The sequence below is a fragment of the Bos grunniens genome, chromosome 6 (assembly GCF_055505025.1).
Source record: "Bos grunniens cultivar Pamir isolate PY7600 chromosome 6, Bosgru_T2T1.0, whole genome shotgun sequence".
Classification (NCBI taxonomy): Eukaryota; Metazoa; Chordata; class Mammalia; order Artiodactyla; family Bovidae; genus Bos; species Bos grunniens.
This window is the reverse complement of record NC_141170.1, coordinates 2,318,648-2,337,300: the sequence shown is the minus strand read 5'-3', so window position 1 is coordinate 2,337,300 and position 18,653 is coordinate 2,318,648. Positions and strand designations below refer to the sequence as shown.

The following is an 18,653-nucleotide window of genomic DNA, read 5'->3' as shown; positions in this document are numbered from 1 at the left end:
CACTTTGACTATATTCAATGGTGTTAATGTACAGCACTGTAATTATTAAACAGTTCTAAACTGTATTATAATTTCCATTTTAATTTTCTCCTTGACCCATGGATTATTTGGAAATATAGTTTTAAACTTTAAAACATACAGATTATTTTGTATTGTCTTTTTTTCCACTGGCTTCTATTTAATTACCGGAGAAGGCAGTGGCACCCCACTCCAGTACTCTTGCCTGGAAAATCCCATGGACGGAGGAGCCTGGTGGGCTGCAGTCCATGGGGTCGCTAAGAGTTGGGCACGACTGAGCGACTTCACTTTCACTTTTCACTTTCATGCATTGGAGAAGGAAATGGCAACCCACTCCAGTGTTCTTGCCTGGAGAATCCCAGGGACAGGGAGCCTGGTGGGCTGCCGTCTATGGGGTCGCACAGAGCCAGATACAGCTGAAGCAACTTAGCAGCAGCAGCAGCTGTTTAATTACACTGCTGATAGTAGATGTGACCTGTATGCTATAAACATATTTTTAATTGGTAGGAACTGCACTTCTGGAGTAGAATATTGTCAACTTTGGTAAATACGCCATGTGCCTTTGGAGAAAAAAGTATATTCTCTACTGGGTGTAATATATATGTGTGTGTGTGTATAAAATGTAATACATGTGTGTATGTATATAAGTTGTCTGAAATACTCTGTGCTCTAATTCTATTTCTTAGTTTCTGGAAACTAAGCATAGCATAGCATAGCCTTCCCCTAAGAATACTTGTCCATGTTTATTGTAGTCCATCTAACTTTGTTGATAAGTGAGAGACTCTTTATTTTTGGTGCATATTGCCTGCTTTGTTCTTTTTATAGGTTTTTAACTTGAATTATTTTGTGTGATGTTATTATCGCCATACCAATATTCTCTTTTCTTAGAATCTACACAAGAAAAAGATTAATTTCATTTAATTTTTTCAATCTTCCTGTGTGTTTTAATTTTGAATTTTAAACAATCTAAACGGAGAGCTTTTCTCCTCTGAGGCCGTTTCCTCCTTCCATTTGCCCTGTGTCCTGTCCTGGGTTCTTCTCTCTGCCTAGTCCTTCTAGGAAGTCTTACCCCCTCCTAGAGCCACTCCCACCAGAAATGCAGTGAAGACAGCAGCAGGGACGCTAACATAAACTGGCGGCTCCTAATCACGTGCGTGCGCGTGCTGCTCCAAGGGCCTTGAGGTTCTCGCAGTGACTCTGCACAGTGGTCCCGGTGCCCAAATTACAGAGGCCTGAGCTGCCCCACTCGAGCCTCGCCGCGCGTCCCAGCCACCCTCCACTGCCCACTGATCGCGCAGGTTTGGGCCTCGTCTTTTCTCATGACCTCCCACCACTCAAGCCTCCCACAGCACTAAACCCGCCCGCCGACTGAAAACCCCCAGCTCACACTTCCAGGCCCGACCGCTTCTAGCATCCGCACTTACCCACCCCACTCTCAACACCACGGTCCCATCTGGAGTCTGAGAAGCATCTCCAGAGTCACAGGTCCAGAGCGGAGCGTGTCTCCCTGCCCCGTTCCCGTTTCTCCCGGGCCTGCCCCCCTCGCCCCGCCGACGCCGTCACCGCTGTCCGTGGAGGTCTCGCGGGCACAGCACCATCCTCTCCAGGGCTCCTCAGCCCCAGCGGCTCCTTCTCACCATCCTCTCCAGGGCTCCACAGCCCCAGTGGCTCCTTCTCGGCTTCTTCCTGGCTCCTCCCACCCCCAGACTCATACCAGGGGTCCCCTCAGTCCACCGGCTGGGGCTCGGCTCCGCTCCCACACGCAGGCCCCTGGTCCGACCAGGCCCCGCCGCCCAGCTTGGCAAGTGCCCCAGCGCCCGTGGGCAGCAGACCAGCCCAGCCATCAGCAGAGGCAGACACGGCCTGTCCACTGGCCTCTCTCGGATAACTGGTCACCTTACACACAAGTCCCCACAAAGCCTTATACGCTACAAGACTCTCCCTCCCTCCTCTGAACAACCGCGTGTCTGAGGGCGACACACGGGCCCGAAGTCAGCTCACTTCCTGCCGGTTTTAGATAGGGTAGAGGCTAACTCATCTAAAAGGGATGGCTTTTTAAAAGGCAAACACACCCAGCCAGATTTAGCATTTACTCCTGCGGGAATGACCTGAAGATTTTTAGAAAACAAGACAGAATGAAGATCACAAAGGTACGGCCACAAAACATAAAACCCAGCTGTCCTAATATCAGCGTGGCTTTTGCCACCACTGCCAGCGAAAGCATCACACGAATTCCAGAAGTCCTGTGTCTCCACCAGCCCAGACAGAAGAAAGGTGAGTCTGGAAAACCGCCGGCAACCCACTAATGGCTCCTAAACGTGCAAATAAATGCCACGCGTCTCAAGACTGCACAAGCAGACCTCTGAGTGCAGGCAGACGGCGTAATCACGACACAAGCTGCTGATCCAACAACAGAGCAACCAGCGGGTCAGAGGCCAGGAACAGACCACAGACGGGGCCACCTGACAGACGCCACGCCTGCTCGGCGGGGAGAGGCTCGCCTTTGCCACAGATGGAACTGGGCCACCAGCTTCACAGGGAAAATGAAGCCCGTCCCCTAATTCACACCATACAAAAATCAGATGGCCAGAGGTTTCACCGTAAAAGATAGAACCTTCATGGTTTCACCTTCATGGTCTTGGGAAGGACAACTGCTGCTCTAAAGGATATAAAAGCATCAGAAGAAAAGGAAAGTGATGAGAAACTCAGTTATCAAAAGAGCGTGAGGAGACTGAACAGCAAGCTGCAGGGAGCTCACCCGAGCATACGAGCCCAACGTGACAATCAGTCCCAGGACATGTGTCAGCACTGCCCACAAACCAGTAAGGAAAGGCAGATGGTCCATGAGGAAAATGCGCAGAGGCCCTGCTCGGGCACTTCATAAGAGGGGACAGGCCAGTACCAGCAAGACACGAACGCTGCTCAACCCACCCGTCGTCACAGCCCTGCAAGCTAAACCAGAACCCAGCGCCGTCCATCTCCAGGAGGGTGTGCAAATTCATGTCCACTGAGTCAGTGATGCCATCCAACCATCTCATCCTCTCATCCCCTTCTCCTCCTGCCTTAATCTTTCCCAGCATCAGGGTCTTTTCCAATGAGTCAGGTCTTCACGTCAGGTGGCCAAAGTATTGGAGCTTCAGCATCATCATCAGCCCTTCTAAAGAATATTCAGGACCGATCTCCTTTAGGATGGACAGGTTGGAGCTCCTTGCAGTCCAAGGGACTCTCAAGAGTCTTCTCCAGCACCATAGTTCAAAAGCATCAATTCTTCAGTGCTCAGCTTTCTTTATAGTCCAACTCTCACATCCATACACGACCACTGGAAAAACCATAGCTTTGACTATGCAGACTTTGTTGGCAAAGTGATGTCTCTGCCTTTTAATACACTGTCCAGGTTTGTCACAGTTTTTCTTCCAAGCAGCAATGTCTTTTAATTTCACGGCTGCGGTCACCGTCTGCAGTGATTCTGGAGCCCAAGGAAATAAAGTCTGTCGCTGCTTGCGCTTTTCCTCCTGTTTGCCATGAAGTGACGAATGTAAAACGTAACTGTGTGTGACATTTAATCACCGGCTGTCAGATACTCTCCTTCCTAGATGTGTTACCTACATTTTATAAATCCAAACTGGCCAAGCTGGCGACTCAGGTCACGAGTGAGGGCACCCTGCGTGTGCCCCGAGCTCCCGTGGTCGGTGGGGGTCGCTACACAGACCCTGACCTGTCCAGGAGGGGCTGGCGCTGCCCCAAGGAGGGGGACGGAGCCTGGAGTGGGCTGGGGCGGGGGCTCTGGCTCCACGTGCCCCGCGGCCTCCTGCCACCAGCAGGACACACGCCGGGAGCCCGGCCAGGCCTGTCCGCCCCATGTTCAGCCACATCTCCACTGTCGGCTCCTGACGGGAACTCGTCGCTGGTGTCGGCAGATTGCAGGAAGCAGGAAACCACGCCAGGTTTGGACTGTCAGGCTTTGCTGCTCTTAAACCTTTGAATGGAAGCTCCGAGCACCTCACACGGGGATGGGAGAGAGGACCAGCTCTCTCCTGGGCCAGCAGGAGCCACACGCCAGCAGGGCTCCAGGCTGCAGTGAGGAGGCAGGAGTGACGGGGTGTGAGGTGTCCTGAGAGCTCGTGACCACAGCCCGGCATCGCCAGAGTCCCCACACCTCAGCATCACCATCCACAGACCAACCCAGCACCTAACTACACCTCTGCTCTCTCCACAGGGTGCTGGACAAGCCAGAAATCCCCCGAGGGGGTGGGCCCCCAGTTCCCTCCTGTCAGAGGAAGGGCAGTTCCTGGGCCCCCTGGGGTCTCTGGAGAGACACTCCTCCGTATTCTGGGAGACTTCAGCGCTCACTGTGAAAGTCAGCAACAGCACAAACGAGGGGGCTGCAGGCCGGGTGGCTGCCCTCACTCCCAGGAGCTGATCGCCTGCAGTCGTCCTGGGCTGTGCCCGAGCTCTGCCTCCGGGAGGGCGACGCTGTGGCTTGGCGACGCTGCGGCTTGCCGGTGCCAGTCCACAGAGGCTCAGAGCTCGTGGGGCTCCGGGGCTGGGTTGTGTGATCATCGCGGGCTGCTCAGTGCCAAGCTGGGCGGTGGACACGCCAAGGACGGGCTGCAGGTATGAGCCTGGGTTCTCTGGGTGGCGAGGCTCACTCTTACACTATAGGTAATGGGAAGTCACTGAAGCTCTTTGTGCAGGGAAGTGTCATGACCTGAGGTTTGCTCTGAATTTTATAGGCTGTCATGAGAAGTCTGTATCTGGCTAAGACAGAGTAACTGAGACAGGACTTCCCCTCCTGCCGGTGACATGTCACTACAAAACGAGGCAAGACACACGCAACGATGGCTTTCAAAGTCTGGACTCTGGTTTCTGGTGGAAATCAACATGGCGAGCCCTGAGCTGCCCGCTGTCTGCCAGGAGGCACTTTCCACACGTCTGCACAGGGAAGGGGCGCTCACGGAGATCACAGCTCTTCACTCAGCAGAAGAGACCAGAGAGCAGGGTTAGGCCAGGCCAGGATTCGCAGGTGCCGGGAGGAAAGAGCAGTGGAGAAAGCAATCTGGGAGACCCGAGTCTGTTGCTGAATTCTAAGCCGTGCGCACACAGGATGCAGCCCTGGGAGGCCAGGAACGGCACAGCTGGGAGCTGCAGACTCCGTGCTCCCAGAACTCGCCCAGGTTTTGAGATTTCTGAGTCCCCAGTAGCTCTGGCTGAATACCTGGCCTTCGAAGGAGACTCCACATGTGTCAGCCGTAAGTAGTGGGGCTAAGCTTAGAGTGAAAGCTACTTTAGATCTGTCCTTTTAAAAAGCCTAAAAACAAGCCTCAAAGGGATAAAGCCAATCCCCAAGTAGCCTGACAGCCAGCTAAATCAAACCCCCACACTCTTCAAAGGAGGATAACAAAATCGAACACCCACTGGAAAATCACTAGCCAAGGAAAGATGCAGAAATGAGAGCCACACCCAGGGGGAAAATCAGTCAGTAGAACGGACTCATGAAGGACAGCAAGGATGAGTCTGCAGATACAGACTTGAAGACACTCTGAGATGCTGTAAATGTGCTCAAGAGTTTAAAGGAAAGCATGAACTTATGAGGAGGGAAGTGAAGGGTTACACAAGGTCAGAGAAGGACTGCTGGAAATAGAAAACCAACCTCTGAAGCAAGAGTCCCCAGGAGGGAACCAATGGCATATTAAACACTGAAGAAGAGATCAGCGAACCCAGAGCAAAAGAAACTATGAGACATGAAGCACATGGAGAAGAAAAAAGGCTGAAACTGAGCAAGCCCCAGTGGCCTGCAGGAAAAGCCCAAGCCCCCAGAGCTGGAGAAGAACGAACAATCTCTGACCCTCAATGCACCCCAAGTGGCAGGCACACAAGACCCACCCAAGACTCTCCATAATTAAGCTGCTGAAGGTCAGCAAAAGGGAAAACCTTACAAGTAGAGGAGGCAGACCCAGAGGCATCCACTCTCTCCTCATAACCACAAAAGCGCCCAGCGAGCCCTGGAGACAAGCCACCGAGCCCTCCCCAACCTCAGGGTCAGCTTTTAGATCTCTTCCCCTCAATGACTTGGGCAAATCAGATTTTCAACCCAATCTGTGTGATACTTTCTCTCAACGACTCCACACGTATTCTCCTGATAAAAATGTCAGACCACGTTGAAGGTTCTTGGGTAGAGACCTTCAAGCATTTAAACCAATATTAATTATTTTAGTAAACTCTTCATTGAAGTGGAACACGTACCCCGAAAGGACACAAACCCTGAGTGAACACTCGTGTGAGGGGGGAGCTCAGGCTGCGTGCGGGGGGAGGGCTGCAGGGTGACCGCTCCCGATGGGACACGCGGCCGCTAAGCCATCCTCACACTGCTCTTCAAGCCACGACTCCCTAGGAGACGCCGCCCCTTGGCAATTGAACGGACCATCCCTTGCAGCGGAAGGACACACACCTGGGTCCAGGCAGGGCCTCTGAGGAAGGACGGGGAGTGGACAGGAGGGACACAGAGCGGACCATCTCCACGGTGACTGCAGCATCGTGCAAGAAAGGCCTCAGGCAAACACACCCGAGTGTCAGCCAGCAGGGCTTCTGGGGCGAAGGTATGAGGTCACTGGTTTATGACTTCTGAACTTCTGTTTGCTGGAAACAGTATAAATAATTACTAATAAAAACTCTCTAGCAGAACTGGAAAGAAGCACATCACAAAGAATCTTGGCAGAAATCAAGATTCTATGCTTCTAAAAGCGAAAATCTAAGTCTGACTCATATTTACAAAATACTTAGTACTTCAAACCCTATAAATACACTATGTTACTCTGGGTATAATTTTTAGGTTCAAAGCAAACCATAAGGAATGTGACATATTAAACCAAAATAAAGACGTCTGCTCTAAACAACCCCTCTCACACAGCAAATTACAAATTACCATTCCATCTCTACTATTTAGCAAACATTTTTGAAAATGAGCAATTAGGCTGCACTATTTTTCTGACGAGGAAAATATGAGTTCACCAGAATTCTACGCAAATCCTACCATGGCACTACCCTGGAACCTTTACAACCAGAATTCTACGCAAATCCTACCATGGCACTACCCTGGAACCTTTACAACCAGAATTCTACGCAAATCCTACCATGGCACTACCCTGGAACCTTTACAACCAGAATTCTACGCAAATCCTACCATGGCACTACCCTGGAACCTTTACAACCAGAATTCTACGCAAATCCTACCATGGCACTACCCTGGAACCTTTACAACCAGAATTCTACGCAAATCCTACCATGGCACTACCCTGGAACCTTTACAACCAGAATTCTACACAAATCCTACCGTGGCACTACCCTGGAACCTTTACAACCAGAACTCTATGCAAATCCTACCGTGGCACTACCCTGCACAAATCCTACCATGGCACTACCCTGGAGCCTTTACATCAGTCTTTCTCTTTTGTAATGCTCGAGAATGCAAATTCATTTGCACAAACAAGAGAGGCTGTAGTACCTGACATTCTGAAGAAGGGGGCAGTTTAACTCCCTCGGCTATTAACAGGCATGCAGGCCTCGCTGCCAGGCCTGCCAGAAGAGGCCAGGAAGCAGCCTGGCCACAGGGCTCGCTGCTGCCCGCCACCCACCAGGCAGGGGAGGAGATGTCGTGAGTGAAGACGAGACACAGACAGAGGCTCCAGCCCGTGAGCTTCCCTTCAGCTGTGGTCCTGCTGCACGCATGTCACTGGGCTGGGGGCAGGCGCCCACCAAGGAGCTGCGGGGGAGTCGGCCCTTTCCAGCAAACGCCCAAGGCACCAGGGCACCTCTGTGCATTGACGCAGCGTCTCACACGGGAAGGTGTTACAGGAAGGACCCTCTAGCCAGCACCTGAAGTAACGAGCCCCTTCTGGAAATCACAGTTTGCCGTGAACGTAAGGCGCAGGGAAAGCGGGTGGAGGGCTGGGGCTGGACTTGGGCGGGTGGCGGGAAGCACCCCCAGCCTGGAGGCAGGGAACGGGGACTCCCGGTCGGATCTGACCCAGATTCTGCTCAGCAGGGTTCCCTGGGTGGGTGTCCAGCAGGTCATGGAGCAAGCAGAACCCTGGCAGATGGGGCCAGGCAGCCAGGCCCCTGAGCTGGGTGCAGCCCCGGCCAGGCGTGGGGAGGAGCTAGGCCCTCCAAGCGCTCTGCCCGCCCAGGACACTCACCGCACGGCTCCTGGAGGAGCGGGAGGTCAGGAGGACCGGGAGCGCCGCTCTTGACCACCCACTGTCCTCTTCCGCTTCCTACTGAACGTCATTTCAAGACAAGACCAAGCAAACAAGCAGCCAGCAGCCCCGGGGGAGTGTGGGCACCTGAAGAAGAGCCAGACTGCTTCCCGGCGGCCAGCACCCGCGGGCTGGAACGGAGGGACTGCAGATCAGCCACCGATCTAGCAAAACAACCAAAACAGAGGGCATGGTCTGAGGCCATTAGCTTCAAACAAGAAAAAGAGGAAAGGTGGAAAACGCCAAGAAAAGGTAAAGCATATGAAGGTTCTGACAGGCTCTGCGTCTGACCCACCCCCGAGCCCCTGGCAGGCGTCCTGGGAAGCAAGGTGCACCAACCAAACTCTAAGCATTCCAACCACAGCAGGAGAACAGGGACAAGGGGGAAAGTCAAGGACACACCCTCGTGCGTAGAGCCCAGCTGGTGCTGAGGGGTTGGCTGAGGCAGGAATGACAGGAGCCCAGCGCTGTGGTCTCTCTGGGCTCAAGAATGTCTGTGGCAGAAAGCACAGTGATGGGCTGTGGGGCCTGCACACACCCACAGATGGGAGGACGGGCTGACAGACAGGTGACGGGCGGGCTGGCGCATGGATGGAGGGATGGAGGGATATATGGGTAAGTGGATGAACGGCGGATGGAGGGATGAATAAGTGGGTGGATGGGTGAATGGATGGATGGGTAAGTGGATGGATTGATAGATGAGTAAGTGGATGGATGGGTGGATGGATGGATGGATGGGTGAGCTGACAAGATAAAGAACGGTATATAATATGCAAAAAGCAAACACGAAGTCTGGTCTGGAAGAAAACATAGCCTAAAGAACTTTAGAAGTTTTTAAAGAGACAAGGAATACCAGACCACCTTACCTGTCTCCTGAGAAACCTATATATGGGTCAAGAAGCAACAGTTAGAACAGAACATGGATCAGTGGACTGGCTCAAAATTGGCAAAGAAGTATGACAAGGCTGTATATTGTCACCCTGTTTATTTAACTTCTATGCCAAGTACATCATGCAAAATGCCAGGCTGGATGAATCACAAGCTGGAATCAATATTTCTGGGAGAACTATCAATAACCTCAGATATGCAGATTATATCACTTTAATGGCAGAAAGAGGAACTAAAGAGCCTCTTGAAGAGGGTGAAAGAGGAGAGTGGAAAAAATGGCTTAAAACATAACATTTAAAAAACTAACATCATGGCATCCAGTCCCATCACTTCATGCTAATAGAAGGGAGGAAAGTGTATTAAAAAGACAGCACATTAAAAAGCAGAGACATCATTTTTTGTCAACAAAGTTCTGTCTAGTCAAAGCTATGGGTTTTTCCCATAGTCATGTATGGATATGAGAGTTGGACCATAAAGAAGGCTGAGCACCAAAGAATTGATGCTTTTGAACTGTGGTGTTGGAGAGGAGTCTAGAGAGTCCCTTGGACTGCAAGGAGATCAATCAAGCCAATCCTAAAGGACATCAGTCCTGAATATTCATTGGAAGGACTGATGCTGAAGGTGAAGCTCCAATCCTTTAGCCACTGATGTGAAGAGCCAACTCATGGGAAAGACCCTGAGCTGGGAAAGACTGAGGGCAGGAGGAGAAGGGGACTACAGAGGATGAGATGGGTGGATGGCATCACTGACTCAATGGACATGAATTTGAACAAGCTCTGGGAGATAGTGAAGGACAGGGGAGCCTGGTGAGCTGCAGTCCAGGGGTCACAAACAGAGTCAGACACGACTTAGCAACCGAACAACGAGAGAAAGGGGAAAACACGTTCTATGAGCGAAAGGGGGAAACGCAGAGACGATGAGACTGAGGACAGAATCAAGGTTGTTGCAAAACGACTAAAAAGCAAAAAAAAAAAGAGGCAAGGTGTGTCTGAAAAATCAAACTAAAGACACAGGAAACAACCTCTACAACAGAACTGCCTTTGAATACAGCCGACACACCTCCCCAAAGAAGAAGGGGACACAACACTCTCAGGCTCTTAGGAGCTGGCCTGGGGTGGGGGCACAGCAAAGAAGCTGAGGGTCTGAACTGCTTCCCGGTGGCAGCGTGGCCAGGATTCCTTCTGAAGGCTTGCAAACCTATCTGAAGAAAGATTAGTATGCAAAATATACAAGGAATGCATACAACTCTATAACAAAACCCCAAATAATCAGGTTAAAAATGAGCAAAAAACCTGAGTTGAACATATACTTTGACAAACAAGACATGCAAATGGCCAACACGTGCATGAAGAGACGCTCAACGTCAGTAGTCCTGAGGAAATGCAAAGCGAAATCACGACGAGGCGGCACCTCACGCCCATTGGTGGGCAGCCGTGTCTGTTATCAAGCGGACAAGAGAGAAACACTGAGGAGGGTGTGGAGAAAAGGGAACCCTCCCACACTGCTGGTGGGAATGGACACGGGTGCAGCCGCCGTGGAAAACAGTAGGGAAGTCCCTCAAAAAAATCAAAACTAGAACGACTACGTGATCCAGAAATTCATTCCTGGGCATTCACGCAAATGAAACAGAATCTCAAAAGCTGTTTATATCACCACGTTAACTGCAACATTACTCACAACAGTCAAGATACGGAGACAACTTCAGTGTCCACGGATGAATGGATGGAGATGATGGCGTTATAATATTCCATCCCAAAATTCCATTAAAGGAATATTATTCAGTCTTTAAAAAGAAGGGAATCCTGCCTGCGAAGCAGCGTAGATAAATCTGGAGGACATGCTACATACAACCCTGACACAGGACAAATACTGCATGCTCTCCTGTCTGTGGAAACCACAGCACTCAAGCTCACTGAAGCAGCGGGCAGGACGGCGGCTGCCGGGGGCTGGGGCGGGGGACGGGGAGATGCAGGCCGAGGGATCAGAGTTTCTGCTGCGAGGGGAGGACCTGCGGCGTGGTGGCTACAATTAACCACGGTGTTTTGTACACTTGTCTGCGAAGATGGTCGGCCTCAGTGGGCCCGAGTCACACACAGCAGGTACCACGTGCGGCAGCAAGGGTGTTAATCAGCTTCATTGCAGTCACTCTGCCGCCACGTGTATGGACATCAGCATATCACATCATGTACCGAAACACACAATCTTTTATCAATTATACCCCTGTAAAGCTGGAAAAAAGCAAAATAAAACCATTTTTAAAAGGGAAAAAGAAAGCCTTGTGCAGCAAGAGGCTGCTGGTATCAAAGGTGAGTCAGGGTGACATGCAGGGGCGGGCAGCGAGCAGGATGCAGGGCGCTGAGCTCACCCACAGCCTGCTTCTCTCTGAGGGCATCTCACAGCCCAGGTTTACGACAGGGTCCTGGTCCCTGAAAGCATCATCGGCTTAACCTGATACACCCAGAAGCACGCCATACGGCCCACAACCACCACCAGTCCTAACCAGCTAGCACAGCGCTCAGCCACCAGGTACAAAGGAACGGGCCAGCACGCGGTGCCCGCAGACCTCGGCCCTCCCCACGTCCTGGGCCCCCGGACCGCGCTGGCTGAGGCCAGGCCCAGCTCACGGGCCAACGCCGGCGCCCCTCGCTGGGCGACACCCCGGGCTGGGCGGCCAGGCTCCTCGGCTGCCGGGGGCCACGGAGCCCCGCGCGGCGGCCTTCTCGGCCTCTTCTAACCTGCCCCCTTCTTCAGTCCCTACTGCTTGACCAAAGCTGCGCATTGTCGGAAAAAGGCAGATGGAGAGGGCAGGGCAGGGGGTACACACAAACTCAAAGAATGTCTCCGTTCAGCAAACAAACAGAGCTGGAGGACGCACGTCTCTGGTCTCGGGTATTCTTCCCGATTTCTGAAGGCCAGTTTCTGTTAGAACAATAATTGAATGTTGCAAAGTACTGCTGATTCATTTATGGCACGGAGCTCACACTCTACCTTGAAACTATTTGTCCGTTAATCAGAGGTGGTAAACTACAGCTTCTGGAGAAAGACAAAAGAAACTGCAGGTGTTCCCGTGGAAGCCGGCTGCCTCGGGTCCCCCAGCCTTGGAAGCTGGAGCATCACCAGAGGGTGGGCTACACCCCATGAGTCCAGAGGACCCGTCTGCTGTTGCATTTTAACAGATTCTACCGAGCCTGCCTGGTTTTTTAAGAGGATATTACTAAGAAGGCCCCCACCCTAACAGCCTAGTGCGGGTCTTACTGAGCCCCCAGGCCCTGGCTGCGGCTGCCACACAGGAAAACCTGAACCCCACACTCACTCAGCAGACACTCCTGCGTGACTGCTGTGCTGGGGGCCGAGGACACCCCTGAAGCCACCGCACAGAGGGCTCCGTCTCTGGGTGGAGGGAGCAGACAGTGACACGGACAAACCACTAAACGGCAGGACCTTGTCAGCAGTGTCACAGGGGCTGCAGCCTGGGCTGACCCTCAGGTGAGGGCTGGGTGGTCAGCACAGTGCTCTGGGGGGGCTGCCCCCGGCCAGGGAGACACTGGCAGCGGACGGTGCTGTGTGAGACCCCCGAGGCCCCCGTGTGTCTGCGCACCCAGGGGAGTCCTGGGGAGGAAGCTTGCCCACCACGTGGGCAGCGCCCAGGTCAGCGGTGAGGTGGGCTGAACCGGGGAAGGAAGCGGGAGGCGCCAGGCTGCAAGAGGCAGAGACGGAGAAAGGTGGGGAGACCCTGGGACCAGTGCACATGGAGGCCGGAAAGGTCAGGCCAGCGTGTCTGCAGCAGCCGGAGAGGACGCGCTGTGCGGACATGCCCCCAGGGCCACAGCCCGACCCGTGCCTGCAGATGGGCACATCCACGCGAAAGCTCCCGAAAGCCCCCAACTGCCCAGCCTCCAGGGGTAGGTCCCGGGACGGCAGGGACAGTCGGCCCTTCCAGGACGTGGGAGCAGGGTGGGAGGGGCATCCCAGCAAAGCCGCTCAGTCCAGAGTAGGAAAAGAAGGAAAGAAAACAGGAGAATGAGCTTCCACTACAACAAGGCTGCCTCGCGCCAAAGCCCAGGTCCAGGGGCTGCAAGACTCCTCCCCCAACGGGGAAGGCTTCCCCTCCCCCCGGCTTCTGCCCGCTCAGCTCCCAGCGCTGCCTGTCCCAGTGCTGGGGGCGGCAGCGCGAATACACGTCTGCATGATTTGCCACAAGGCAGATCCTTGCATTTTTTTTTTTTTTTTTAGATCCTTGCATTTTTAAATGTTGCTCAAGGGCTAGAATGTTCTTCCTGATCTTGAGGCAGAATCTGCCTCCTTGACTCAGCCCAGCTCCTGGTTTGCCCTCCACAGAGACTGACCTCCAACCCTCCATACAGGGTGGTCTCGGGCTCTGGGCCCCTCTACTCCGGAGAAAGTGAAGACACACTTCAGGTTGACAAAGACTGCAAACGCGGCATTGTCCAACCTCCTTAAAATAAAGCCACGGAGTTAACTACATGGCAAGAACAGACACAGGAAAACATACAGTGTGAAGTGAGTCCAGCAGGTAAGTAAGCCCAATGAGCTCACCAACAAGGTGAACTGAACACAAAACATCTAGTGTTGACCTATTAGTCACCCACACTAGACGGGATGACTAGGTGGGAACCATCCCAGCCTGTGAAGAGGCCGCTCCCTGAAGCTGGCTCCTGAGTCAGGGCAGGACGCGTTTCCCACGGCAGCGGTGTGCTCCTGGAGCGCCAGGCCCCGGAGCCGGAATCTCCTGCTCGGCACGAACGTGAGACGTCTCTGCGTGGAGACACGTTCCAAGCTCCCACCTAGATCCTCTCACCAGCCGCCAACCACACAGGGGAAGGCGACCCCAGGAAGCAGGTATCGGGAAGTGAAGGGTCTCGGGTGGGGCTGGGACGCTCGGGTGAGAGGGGGAGACCCCAGAGCCTGACCCCCGCCCCTTAACTCGGTGTCTGTGGGGCCCTCTTTCTGCCCAGCTGCTTTTACTTGTAAAGATGGCAGAACATGTTTAATAACACATACCTCCTAGGACAAACGTGTAAAATAAATAAGATCACGTTTTCTCCTTATCTATGATCAGAAAAGAGACTAAGGTGGGAAACCATGAAAGTGGGAAACTCCTCAGGACACACACACTGGGCTGTCGTCTGCAGGCCCTGGACCTGCAGGCTCGTGAAACAGCGGCCTTGCCCGCCCTGCTCTCCACAGCGGGGCTCACGGAGCGGGGCCGTCCCGAGCGGCACCGGCCCGGGGTAGGGGGAGAATGACGGCGGGGAGGGGAGCCCCCCAGGCGGGTGCCACTGCCACCAGCCGGGACCCCACTTCCTTACGGAGGACACGCGGCCGTGAGTCTGGGGCTTCCACAGTGGGCAAGTTCAGCTTTCCAGAAACTGTAAAATGCAGTTTATAATAAAATGCTGTGGGGTTCCTGTGCCTGCTGCTGACAGAAGAAAATTTAACAGATGAATACAGCTTACCATGTATGATTAAACTGAACATATTAAATAAACTTCTCAAACGAATAAATTTTCTGCAGAAATGAATGCCTTCTACCAGAAAACCTAAATGAGCACACAGGAGAAAGGCTAACGTGAACAGAACACTGTAAAACCGCTCACTGCTGCCCTGAGTTTGGTTACATCCTATTTCCTTTCATTAAGGACGTTTTTCCACTCTTAGCTTAAGGTGATTAAATGACAAGATTATCAGTGTACATAAGGCAAGTTAACATAATTCCTTTTGCTGAAAAATAAATCTGCGAACACAACCTTTAGGACCCATCTGGTCTCAGTGTCGGGTGTCAGCGTGTTTCTCGTACTTCCCACTCTGGACGTGGACGGACCCCGACGGGCAGAGGGTGACTGGTGGCACTTCCTGGTGGCTCTGTGCCCACCCGCCTTCCACCCACCAGCCACCCTTTCTAAGGCCCGGGACTGAAGTCAGCAGTTGTTGGACAATAGAAGCCCAGAAAACTTGGTTTCTCTTCAGCTCACAATAAAGAGGGTAACCCTGACCCCAGCTCTGGCACTTCTTGGCCCCCAAAGTTAACATATAAATGAAAATAAAATGCTGATACTTTTTACATTTTAACAAACTGTAAGATTCAACTCTCAATAGACAGAATAGAGTCGTTAAAAACACATAAAAAGAAACAAACCTGTGAGCACAAGGACTTTTATGAGTGTTACAAGGAACAAGGAACTTTGGGGAGAAACCCTCCAAGTCAGTCTGGAGAGCTTTTTAAAACTCACTGAGCCAAAGGGATAAGGGTTACATCAGAGGAATGACTTAATGAAACAGGAAGTCTCTGGCCACCTCCTTTCAGTAAAAGAATCCCCTGAACGGAATCACTTAAAGGCAGAAAGAAAGCTTTTTCCTCTTTGTCCCACAGGTTCCAATCATCTACTGAACTTTTCCTAAGAAACGGAAATTCAGCCTCTGAGTGTCTCGCCGAACTCCCAGAACCGCCCCAATCCAGCGAGCGCTCTGAAGCCTGGCTCGCTGGTCTACAAGCTGCTCCACCACGCAGGCGGCAGGTCTTTACTTGCCCCCACGGGATACGTGGGGACGAGCCCAGACACTGTCACGACAGCGTGTCCTCAACAGACGGCTTCCCAAACACGGTGGTGGGCCCGGGGGTGACGGCCCCCCAACAGGCCCCGGTGAACCACCCCCACCCCCCAGAGGTGGAAACGCCGAGAAGACAACGTCAGAGTGAGTCAACAGCAAATACACCCCACACTTGAAACTTCGTCAAAAATTATAAAAAATAGACATTAGAAATTGTGACTTACCCCCATCGGACACAGTTGCGGACTGAAAGAAAAGAGAGAGAGACATGAGTTAATTGGGCCTCATGACCGGTCAGAAGGCAGCACGTCCGTGTGAGGAGCGCAGCCAGCCTCTGGCCGAGCCTGCTCTGGGAGCAGGTGCCCGGGCACGGCCACCTCCCGGGGCGTGGCCCTCTGCTTCCTGGGTGAGCCCCGCCCCACCCCCAGGCCAGGACGCGGCCGGGCGACCGTCCCCTTCCTCCCTGGAGAACAGATCCTGGCACGCCTGACACCGCAGGCTTCGTAACCACCTCAGAGCAGCCTTAGAAGTTGGGCTCACCAGCCCGGGCTTGAGTCTGCCAGGCACACCCGAGCCCAGGAGGCAGGCCTGCCCTCTGTCCATCCAGAGTGATGCGTGGCCCAGGGCACATGGCAGTCCTGCTCTGCACTCTCACCCCAGGCCCACCCAGGGGTAGATCCGCCTCGGTGGTGGTGGCAGAGGGGAGCTGGCCTGCAGCCAGCCCGGACCTCTGACCCAGCCACCCTGGGCAGGCAGGTGGGGACAAGCCAGGCCTGGAGGGAGGAGGCGGTGGAGAGAGGTCTTGGGACAACAGGCAGGGTCCAGAGAGCTCCAAACAACTGAGCAATTCTCTGATGGGGACGGCTGAGCAAGTCCTCCTGAGAACGCAGTTCTGAGGCTGCAACCTAGGGAGGGTGCCTGGGATCATGGAAGGAGGGCCTCCAGAGAAGCCAGGAGAGGGGAAGGGGCCTGTGGAGGCAGCACAGACACCAGGGAGCTGCCCCGCGGGAAGGGAGTGGGTGCAGCACCTCTGTGACAAGTCCTGGTCACAGCCCAGGCACAGCCTGGCAGGCCAGAGGCAGGCAGGGCCCCACGGCAGCCACACGGGGCCCGCAGGCCTTGGGGCAGACAGCACCCCTGGCATCTCAGCCCGCAGTCATGCCCTGAGAAGAAGCCCGCTGTAGAAGCCCCGGGCCTTGCACGCCCTCCTCTCTGCAGAGCGAAGGGAGACCAGAGAGCAGAGCGTGGAGAGTGACGGGGGGCCCCTTCCCAGGTCCGGGGCCTCCCTAGTCAGCGGGGATCACGTCTCAAGACCCCCAAGGCCAAGAGCAAACAGGTGGGGAGAAGGTGCCAGACCACTGCTTCCAGGGACAGCCCCCCACCCGGGGGTGAAAGCAGGTGTTCGCGGCCAAATTGAGGAAAGGGTGGTCCATGTCGAGTGCACACCCACACACTGTGCGGCCCCCGTCCCCGGTGCCGGCGCCCCCACCTGGAGGACGGGGGCCGCACCTCCTGGGGCTCACCCCTGCCCAGCCCGGTGAGCCGCCCTCCTCCCCCCGGGGGCCAGCCTCCAGGATCCTGCCCTAGGATCGGGTTCGTCACGGCTTCACACCATCTTGAGTCCTGGGTCACAAACACTGCACAGGCTATGGTGGAGCTAGCAGCCCCTGCACAGCAGGGTCTGTTCTCGGTGGAGAAGTGGGGGGCCCCCTCCCCAGGGTGGACGGGGGCTCACGGACACTGTCCTCCTGCCCATGCTTACCACAAGTCACCTGCGAGCCTGGGAAAATTCAATAATATCAAAGGCAACTCACTCCCTGAGACTGCGAGAGGAAACTCTGCAAGGCCATACACAAAAGTAGAAACACCATCAATAATAACTTCTGAAAAGCAAGTCAGAAAATGTAAAATCCACCAACGTGAAGGACGTGGTCCACTCCATGTATGGTCGCAGCTAAAGCTGAAAACTCAGGCTTTAGCAGACTGGACAAAATGCAGTAAAGAATCTCTACACACATCCCCCAAATGCACAAAGATCCTGGAGAGAAGAGTGTCCCTGAAGCTGAGAAGGTGGCCGGTGAGCACAGGCTGCCCATGGGGAGGCTGGGCCGGCTGGGCAGCGGGGACAGGGCCAGCAGGGCAGGCCTGCGGCTGCAGAGGCTCTGGAAGGGGGCCCTCTGGTACAGGGTGACCAGATCCAGGTAAAGGTCCCTAAACGTGCTTTAGAGCAGCTGTCGATTTACAGAAACACTGTGAAGCGAGCATCAAAACACACCAGCTTTCTAATACAACACTGCTCTAAAGGAAGCAAGGGCCCCCTGCGGGAGGAGCGGGGAGGGAACGGAGACCCGCAGGGCTGAGGGGTGCGTGTCCCCTCACTTGGACGCTCCTGGGGTGAAGAGCCCCAGCCCCACAGCCACAAACACAAACCGTCTGGGAAGAAGCAGCCAGGCAAGGCCCACAGGAGTTCAAAGAGCATGAGCCCACCTAGAAATGAGCTCAAAACTCCCCTAAGCCCAAGGGAAAACCCCCTGAGAAAGAACAAGCAGAAACAGCAATGAACAGAATCTCAGATACTGCAAAGGTCAATGCAGATGTCAAATGACTACGAAATTGTGAAGTCATCAAAGGTTTCAAAAAAAAGGGGAGAAGCAGGGTGGTAGATTTAAAAATAATCCTACGGGATGATTGACGATGAAATCCACAATTGTTGGAACTGCAGAGGTACTCCGTAGAGGGGTTACCAGAGATCGGAGACGGAAGAGAAAACCTGGGAACTCCAGCAGACCTGAAAGAAGCGCCCTGACAGCAGCGCGGCGGCGGCGAGAGCAGCGGGCGGGCGGCCGGGCGAGGCGCTCCTGCGCACGCGCGCCCAGCACCTCGGGCCAGCCCCAGCCCGCCCGGGACTCCTGCAGGACGCCCACC

The 18,653-nt window shown here is 54.0% G+C and overlaps 1 protein-coding gene across 19 annotated transcripts in view; it reads right to left on the bottom strand.

Moving 5' to 3' along the window:
• RGS12 (regulator of G protein signaling 12) overlaps window positions 1-18,653 on the bottom strand; it is a 118,128-nt gene that overhangs the window by 38,022 nt on the left and 61,453 nt on the right. For all 19 annotated transcript variants that reach the window (XR_015166052.1, XR_015166053.1, XR_015166049.1 and 16 more), the window contains one exon: window positions 15,953-15,974. Coding sequence is in view for 12 of the 19 variants with exons in the window: in XM_086407365.1 (XP_086263491.1) it covers window positions 15,953-15,974 (22 nt within the window). In the remaining 7 variants the exon portion in view is untranslated. The remainder of the gene's footprint in view (window positions 1-15,952; window positions 15,975-18,653) is intronic.